This window comes from Nymphaea colorata, chromosome 4, assembly GCF_008831285.2.
Source record: "Nymphaea colorata isolate Beijing-Zhang1983 chromosome 4, ASM883128v2, whole genome shotgun sequence".
NCBI classification, from domain to species: Eukaryota; Viridiplantae; Streptophyta; class Magnoliopsida; order Nymphaeales; family Nymphaeaceae; genus Nymphaea; species Nymphaea colorata.
This window is the reverse complement of record NC_045141.1, coordinates 6,505,160-6,514,339: the sequence shown is the minus strand read 5'-3', so window position 1 is coordinate 6,514,339 and position 9,180 is coordinate 6,505,160. Positions and strand designations below refer to the sequence as shown.

Below are 9,180 nucleotides of genomic sequence, written 5' to 3'. Positions count from 1 at the left end.
ATTTCTTGATCCTTTCGAATGACTGTTGGCTTTCAAAACCCCATTCAAACATGACACCTTTCCTCAGCAACTAGTTGAATGGCTCGCATCTCATGGCCAGATTGGAAATGAATCGTCTGATAGATTGGATTTGTCCTTGCAAGCTTTACAACTCCTTGATATTGGTAGGTGATGGCATATCGATTATTGCCTTAGCTTTGGTAAGATCCATTTCAATTCCCTTCTTACTAACCATGAAACCCAACAGCTTGCCTGACTCAACCCCAAACATACATTTTTGAGGATTCAGGCGAAGCTTGTACTGTAAAAGCCTCTCGAATACTTGGGCAAGAGTTTCAATGTGATCTTCTCTTGTCTTGGATTTGATCAATATGTCATCGATATATGCATCCATGATTTTATGCATCTGGTCATGGAAGATGGCAGCCATGGCTCTTTGATAGGTTGCACCAGCATTCTTCAACCCAAATGGCATTACCGTGTAACAAAAAGTGCCCCAGGGTGAAGTAAAAGCAGTCTTAGGTTGATCTTTGACTGCTAATTTGATCTGGTTATATCCTGAATATCCATCCATGAAAGAAAACATTGCATGGCCTGCAGTACTGTCTACCAATAGATCAATGTTTGGAAGAGGATAATCATCCTTTGGTGTGGCTTTGTTCAAGTCTCGGAAGTCAATGCACAACCTGACTTTACCATTTTTCTTAGGGATCACCACAATGTTCGCCAACCATTCGGGGTAATCAATGGAACGAATGAATTTTACCTTTAGCAAGTCCTCTAGTCCTTCTTTTACAGGGCCTTCTAGTCAAGGGTCAACCTTGCGCAATTATTGCTTAATCGGCTTGCAATTAGGATTTAAGGACAAACGATGTTCGACCAACTGGGGGTCTAAGCTTGACATATCTTCATAAGTCCAAGCAAAAGCTTCTTGGTTACTTATAAGAAAGTTCACCAATCTTTTCTTCTTATCCACTGACAAACTGGTGCCAATTTGAAGAATTTTAGGATCTTCACTGGTTCCAATATTAATTTCTTCAATTGGATCATTAACCAAGGATGAGGAATGTTCTTGTTTTTGAATCTGAGTGAATTGTGATAATTCTGACTCGGGTATTGCCATAGGTTTCATTTCACCGACTGCTTGTTCGATAAATGCTTTTTGGATGGACTTCCGAGGAAAAAGAATAAACTGAGACATATTGAGTTCCGACATCCTGTAAAGAGGATAAAGGAAAGAGTTGGACGAAATTAAAATCGACAACAAAAGATTACTTGCATTTGCATATATATATATATAAAAAAGGTTCTTAGTTTATAGAATGGGTCCTCTCATGAGACCAAACAAAAAGATGTTTAAAATTACAAAATTCATGGGAGGATTTTGAAACAAAAGTGAATACTATTAGCCCCCAAGATCTTCTTCAAATTCCTTCATGATATCCCAGTCCTCTCATGTTCATCTAAAAAGAGATGCTAATCGGTTGCAAGATGCCATCTTCATTTTTCCCGAGGCCAGTGAATGGACGGTAGCCACCTTTCAGAAGCAACTGAAAACCCTTAGGATTTTTCATGAAATGAACATACAATAGGTGTTCTTGGTAACTTGCACGATTGCTTGAATTAGTATAAGCATTCTCGGATGGTTCTCCTATCTCCATGTTCTGCATCCATTCTTCCAAAGGTCTGTCCTTTGTTGTTCTTATGCTCGGTACATCCACCGGATCAATTGGCCTAGGGAGCATGGGTTGCATCAACCTCTCGACCGGATCCTCAGCACAGACAGTGATGACTGATGGATCAAAACTCCATTTTAGGCATTGATGAAGAGTGGATGGCATCCCTCGTACTTGATGGATCTAAGGTCGTCCCAAAAGCAAGTTGTATGATGGTGGTACATCTACCACGTGAAATACAATGCAATGGCTAGTATTTTCAATGATCACATTCATGTCGAGGTTACCTTTGTTGTTCATGCCTCGGCCATCGTATCCATAGATCTTGGAATTATCAGAACAATATTTGTCTTCACGAAATCCCAAAGCTTTGGCCGTGAGATCGGGGCAAATATTTAAGCCACTTCCTCCGTCAATCAATACATGTGGCACAGTCATTCCATTGACTTGGACGATGATGTAAAGAGCATCTTCATGAACATATCCCAATTTTGAGAGGTCCTTCTCTGAAAAGGTAATTGACTGGTCCTTAGAGGGTCGAATCCATTCTCCTTCAACTATACGTTCTTCCAAGGGGAGGACCTTACCTCAGTAGCATGAATCTTCATCCAGAGAGTCATTTGATGATTCATCATCACCGCTTTGTAAGATAAAAGTCTTTGAGATTATTGGAAGTTTTTCGGAAGAACCTTCTATCTTTCCGTTCATCAGAGCAATAAAATCCAAAGGTTTCCCACCTTGATCTGTCACCATGACTTTAGGTTTGACCTAGAAAAAAGGAGGCCGATAAGAAAGGAGGTTTGACGCGGTTAGGGGATTCCACAAATGGAGGAGCGCGTGATCCGATGAAGATCTCGGCTGGGGACTAGGTTGGCAGAGGCTGACTCGTGGTTAGGGAGATTTCGGTAGGTGGCTGGGATGAAGACACGTGGAGGAATCTACGATGGGGAGAAGGACACGTGGTACTTACCTTAGATGGCCGGCGTCCAAGGTGGAAGGCGCGCTCAAGGCCGGCGGCTAGGGTTACACGTGATGTCGAATTTGACCAAGGTGCCCTTCGATTATTCAACTGTGCTTTGACTGGAAGGGGGCAGAACTGTCCTTGATCACCGGGAATGATGGAGGTCGCCGGAATGTGCAGCGGCGGCCGAAATTATGCGGTTTTCCGACGAGATGCCGGAATTCACTTGTAACCGTCCAAAAGCGCCCGTTTTTTGGATATTTGGTTCTACTTGCTTGGGCGATTCCAATGGACCTAATTGTAGGATGAGGTCACGGCCGGAAATAGCAGTTTTTGCGCCGTGAAGCTCTCTGGTCGAAACTTCTTCTAAGGCAACCGAAAGTGGGCTTGGTGGCTTATATGCCTCAACGCCACTCCCGATTGACTTGAGCTTGGCTTGGGGTGGTACCCAGGAGTTGGGGAGAAGATCCAAGCAGTGAGGGAGCTGTTCTGAGGGAGGAACACTGTAGGAATTGGAGTCTAGCACTCGGGTATGCCGAGCACAAAACTCAGCCCACGGGTGAGGCACCCAAAGAAAACAACGCAGTCCTAACTCGGATTCTCTCCAAGTTCCGATGTACTAACCTTATAGCCGTCGATGTTGAAGACGATGGAAATCACGCCTTCAACCTTCCCGTTGCAAGAATCAGTCTTTCAACTCCTTGGTGATTGAGGAGAAGGCACCGACACTTGCTGAAATCTTCGCACGATGGGGAACGCAGTGGACAAGACGAGGGATCACCGCCGGTGGAGAGGATCTGCCTAAAGCCTTATTACCTTGAGCCTTTGCCTACGAGGACGCCGGTTCTCCAAGGTATTGATGGAGCAAGAAGTACCGTGGTGGTAGGGGACGCGAGGAGGGAGAAGACACACGACCGCTCGGGGAGAGGAGATGTGGGAGACGAGAATGAGAGAGCCTCAAGAGAGGAGAGAGAAGCAAATTCGCCAAATGGCCCAAATTCTATTCAAAAACATCCATTGTACATAGATCCAATCGAATATATACATGTCCTATTTGGGTCCAGTTCACATACCGAACTTGACCCGCTACCCAAAACCCATATACACATGCGCAAGGCACAACCCGACCCTGCTAGGTACCTTATTAAACTATGGAAATAATACTGAAATGAAATTAATCTAACTGGCCTAATGCCCAAACGAGTAAATGCAAATCGTAAAGATCCCCTGAGCCCAGCGAGCCCAGGGAGGGAACCTCGTGCGGGGAACCGCCCGCACTTCGGATTTTGTTGTAAGGGTTAAGTCTGAGTGACTTAACCATTTGCCAAAGACGTTTGGTCTTAGATCACCTCAAGGGTTCGGGGAGACCGGACTCACGTTAGGTTTAGACACTCCTAGCTCGGTGAGCCCTACAATCAGATCAGAGACACCCTGAGGTTCGTCCAGTTCAAGCACCGTTGTGGACATAGTTGCTCCGCCCGCTCCACCCACTGCAACCGGTTCTGATGCTTGCTTAACCTCCTCGGAATCTTCCAACGGGTTCTGAAGAGACTGAGCCCAAAGATCTGAGGCCTTGCGCCCTTGGTGACTAGACTCTGCTAGCTCAGCCTTAACTGGGTGCGGACCTGGAATCTGGCCCGTAACAGATCCCCCCTCCCTAAATTCAGCTCGTCCTCGAGCGTTTAAGGAGGGGAAGCGATGAGCGATGTTACCAAATTCTTCCCAGGAGGTTCCCTTATCCGGTCCTTCCCACTCCACTAATACCTCATGCCTTGTCCTACCTTGTTGTTGAATATATCTGTGTCTCAGAATACGGTAGGGAGTTGGCAAGTGATCTTGCCCCGGTATCTGTTCAATTATCGTAGGTACATTCCCATGGTGAGGCTTGAGCCGAGTCACATGAAAAACCGGGTGTACCATTGCTGCTTGTGGGAGGCCAAGCCTGTAAGCCACCCTCCCTACTTTCTGCAATACTGGGAACGGTCCATAATACCGAGGTAATAATTTCGAGTAGGGCTGACCCATCAACGACCTCTGTTTAAGAGGTAACCTTTTCAGCCACACATATTGGCCAACTTCGAATTCCCGATCTTTCCTTCCTTTATTGTAGATTTGCCTCATTCGGTTCTGCGCCTTTTCTATATTTTGTTTGAGGGAGCTCAAGACTTCCTCTCGTGTACGCAGTTCGCAGTCCACATTAACATCCTTTGCTGTACCTCCTTCATACCTCGGAATGGTTGGAGGAGCAAAACCATAAATGCCCTCATAAGGGGTCATGCCTGTGGATGAATGCAGACTGGTATTGTCTACCCAAGGTAAGTACTTTACCCAAGTGTTGGGTCGTTCTCCCGTGAAGCATCTTAAATAAGTTTCCAATGATCGGTTGACAATTTCGCTCTGCCCGTCTGTCTACGGGTGATGGGCCGTGCTGAAGTTAAGTGTTGTACCCATTTTCTTCATGTACTCCTGCCAGAATGCGCTGAGAAAGATGGAGTCCCTGTCGCACACGACTGACTGTGGCATCCCGTGGAGTTTACCTACGTATTCTTGGTACACGCTGGCCACCATTGGCCCTTGATATGATCGTGGCAGAGGCGCGAAGTGACTATACTTTGTAAGACGATCGACCACCACCAAGATTGCTTCTTTGCCTTCAGATCTAGGCATAGCATCAATAAAGTCCATGGTGATGTCGTTCCATGGTTTCGAAGGAATTGGAAAAGGATTTAAATGCCCCGGAGGCTTTATGGCCTCGTGTTTCTCCTGTTGACAAATTTGACACTGACGGATGTATCTCTGCACTTCCACCTTCATTCCCTACCACCAGAACTGGGCTTTGATTCTGCTGAGGGTTTTCGTAACCTCCTCATGACCTGCGGCCAGAGTGTCATGGAAATGATGCAGGAGTTCTTGCCTAAGCCCAGAGTTAGGAGGAATCACTGCGCGATTCTTCCTATATAAGACGTTCCCTCTGATCGAGTATAAAGGAATGGAACCAGAGTTTTGCATTACTGACGTCCGGATTAGCCTCAAGGATTGATCGTCTTGTTGTTCTTGGGCTAACCTTTCCCAAATGTCTGTTTCCACCACAGAGAGCGTCATAAGTTGCTCAGTCAAGCGTGAGAGGGAGTCTGCCGCTGTATTCTCAGGACCCTTTTTGTACTCAATCTTGAAGTCATACCCAAAAGTTTTTCTAGCCATTTCTGTTGGGTTGGGGTAGAGACTCATTGTTTGAGCATGTATTTTAAACTATTCTGGTCTGTCCTGACAACGAATCGGTGCCCTATCAAATAAGGCCACCATTTTTCCACGGTTAACACGATCGCTAGGTGTTCCTTCTCGTAAGTAGAGAGAGGTCTCGCCCTACTGGTTAGGGCCTTGGACATATAAGCGATTGGATGTCCGTCTTGCCCGAGCATGGCTCCCACTCCAACATCACAAGCGTCGGTCTCTACTGTGAAGGTTTTGTTGAGGTCCAGGAGGGTAAGTACCGGTGCAGTCATAAGGGCGTGTTTCAAGCTTTCAAAGGCCGCCCTAGCCTTATCTGTCCACTGAAAGGCCCCTTTCTTTAACATCTGCGTCAGAGGTTGTGCGATGATTCCATAACTCTGAATGAACCTCCGATAATATCCCGTGAGGCCTAGGAAGCCTCTAAGACCTTTCAAATCCTTGGGCAGTGGCCATCTTTGCATGGCGTCCAATTTTTCGGGGTCTGCCCGAACCCCTTCTCCGGCCATAATGTCACCTAGATAACCAATGGATGACTATCCAAAACTACATTTGGACATCTTGGCATACAGTTGGTTATCCCTCAGAATTTGAAGAGCGATGGTAAGGTGCCGAGTATGTTGCTCCTCCGTTTGATTGTATATCAATATATCATCAAAGAAAACCAATATAAAATCTCTGAGGTGCTGCCGAAAGATGTCATTCATACACCTTTGAAATGTTGCAGGAGCGTTTGTAAGACCAAACGGCATGACCAGAAACTCGTAGTGGTCGTCATGCGTGCGGAATGCGGTCTTAAGGATGTCGTCCTTATCCATACGGATTTGATGATAATCGGCCCTTAAATCAATCTTCGAAAATATGGTGGCACCAGTTAACTCATCAAGTAATTCATCTATAACTGGTATGGGGTGTCTGTCCTTCACTGTGGCTTCATTTAGTGCGCGATAATCTACACAGAATCGCCATGTATTGTCTTTTTTCTTCACTAAGAGAACGGGTGAAGAGAAAGGACTACTGCTAGGCTGGATAATGCCATTTTCAAGCATTTCTTTGACAAGATGTTCAATTTCAGCCTTCTGACTTTATCCATACCGATAGGGCCGAACATTTACAGGCACGGCTCCCTTTTCCTTAGCACCAACCGTAATTCTCCTTCGCCTAGTCCGTTCATCTCGCCAAGTGTCAATTTTACTTGGATATTCTTTGTTAGGTTTCCCGTACCTAGTATTACACCCTGTTGCCTTGGAAGTTTTCTACTCGGACTCTATACATGGGCAAGTCCAAGAAGCAACTCGTCCTTGAGGAGGCCCCAGTCCTCGAAGAGGTCCCTCAGGGTCAGGAAGAACCCATCCAGGCAGAAACAGTAGAGGTCCAAGACCCTACTGTGGGCAGAATGGTGCACATCGAAAGAGAGTTAGGGAAAATGCGCCGTGATATGGACATGCAAGAAGCCCACCGACGGGCGGAATTGGATAGGCAAGAGTCGGCCAGGCAGAGAGAGATGGATGAATTTAGGAGTATGTTTCGGCTCCTAAGTGCCTCCCTCAATCCGCCAGTAGAAACGACCACTCCAGGTCCAGCCCCTACAGGCAGCGAAGACTACTTCCACCACAAGGTCGGATGTGCTCCTGCGGATGACATGGAAGTGGAGTGCCTGTGGTGATCATGGCCACTGCCGCCTTCCTATGGTCAGGAAATGGATTCCTCAACACCTCAGGGACACTATCATCACCAATCTTGAGATCCTTGTTGATGAAGTCTTGAATAATATTTTTGAGGACAAAACAATCCTCAGTGCCATGACAGGGGCCCGATGAAACTTACACAGTTTTTCTTTATTTCGTCCCATCATTTTCGGAGGCTCAGATACTTTTGGCAAGACGATAGTTCCTTTGGCGAGAAGGTATTCGAGGATCTTTTCATGAGACTGGCTGAGAGGAGTGAATTTTCGGTCGTAGCTCCAACCTGGGTGTTTGTTTTTCCTTTCATCGTCGCCTTTGAGAAACTGCGAGTTCTTCTCGAAATTGAATTCCTTGTCATGCTTGTAGTTGTTGCCATGATCCTTTCTAATGCCAGCTTTGGCTATGAAGTGTGTGGGCAATTGTGCCCTTCCTCCTTTCTTTCCATCTTCTTTGTATTTAGGAGCAATAATTCCATCAAAATCTCCTTCCTCAATTCCTTATTCTATCGAGTTTGCTTGTTCCATCAACTCAGCAAAGGTTTTGATTGGGGCATTGCAGATGAGACTTTTCAAGGGTTGGGCAAGATTTTTCCTGATGAGTGACAAGGCTTGTGTCTCAGAAATGGGCTCCTTCATCTTATTGCATTGAATTATCCATTTTTGTATGAATTCTGGAGCCTTTTCTCCCTGTTTCTGACGAAGACTACAAATCGTACTGAGGGTTGGAGATATAGAAGCATTTTGTTCAAATCTTTTGACAAATATGTTAATCAATTTGTCAAATTCCTTCAGCTCGATTGGATTGACGATTTCTTTATACCATTGTGCGGCAATGCCTTCAACACTTCTTGAAAAATATCGGAACAAAACTCTGTTATTTGTCCAAATTTTGTAGCAATCATTGAAAAATGTTGAAAGATGAACATGTGGGCAAGTAGTTCCATCATATCTGATGAATTCTCTGGGCAAGCCTTTCACGTCTTCGTCCCCTTAAATGCCAAGGTAGTAGTCTTCACATGAGTATGAATGTTTCCCCTTCCCCCTAAGCTTAAGATTGTTCATTCTTTTCTCCATTTCATAGAATCTGCGCTTAGTTGGACTTTCATCATCACTTGATTCAACCAATTCTGGCTTGGACTTTTTCTTCTTGTCCTTGATCTCCTTTACTTTTTCTTTAGAACTCTCACTATCTGAGCTACTGCTAGTGATGTACTTCTTTGTCTTTTTGACTTTCTTAGTAGGCTTTCTCTTCCTTTTGGGTTTCTCTTCCGAACTGGGTGAGCTGCTTTCCATCATAATTTCTTTTTCCTTTTTGTCATCTTTTTTTTTTAAAGGAAGTAGTTCAGGTTTTTCTTCCTTACTAATTGCCGATCCGAACTCAAATAATCTTCATCCTAATCTGTAGGAGAGGACTCGTTCTTCTTCTTCTTTCTTTTCTGCTTGGCTGCCTTTTCATTCTCAGGTTCTGGAGTAACCATCAAGGCCTTTTGCTCTTCTTGCTCTTTCATGAATCGCTCCATGAACAAACGAAACATATGGTAAGCTTCTGACTCGATTGCTGGTAGGCCAAGTGTTTCTGACCGGAGTTCAGAAGATGAAGCCTCATTCTAAGGAGCTTGCTTAGCTTGCGA

The 9,180-nt window shown here is 45.2% G+C and overlaps 1 protein-coding gene across 1 annotated transcript; it reads right to left on the bottom strand.

The window, feature by feature from the left end:
• Positions 1-5,046: 5,046 nt before the first annotated feature.
• Positions 5,047-6,374, bottom strand: LOC116252624 (uncharacterized). Its single transcript, XM_031627010.1, has 4 exons — positions 6,005-6,374; positions 5,702-5,840; positions 5,500-5,608; positions 5,047-5,400 (listed from the first exon to the last, which is right to left on the bottom strand). The coding sequence occupies exons 1-4, from the start codon at positions 6,372-6,374 to the stop codon at positions 5,047-5,049; spliced, it is 972 nt and encodes a 323-aa protein (XP_031482870.1).
• Between the last annotated feature and the right edge of the window lie 2,806 nt (positions 6,375-9,180).

Excerpts from the sequence above, each read along its gene's own strand:
- LOC116252624 (XM_031627010.1), bottom strand. The coding sequence starts at position 6,374 with ATGGCCGGAGAAGGGGTTCGGGCAGACCCCGAAAAATTGGACGCCATG. Across the intron at positions 5,609-5,701 it reads GAAACAGACATTTGGGAAAG|AGGGAACGTCTTATATAGGA; the intron begins GTTAGCCCAAGA and ends ATACTCGATCAG. Across the intron at positions 5,401-5,499 it reads TGGCCGCAGGTCATGAGGAG|GAGAAACACGAGGCCATAAA; the intron begins GTTACGAAAACC and ends ATTTGTCAACAG.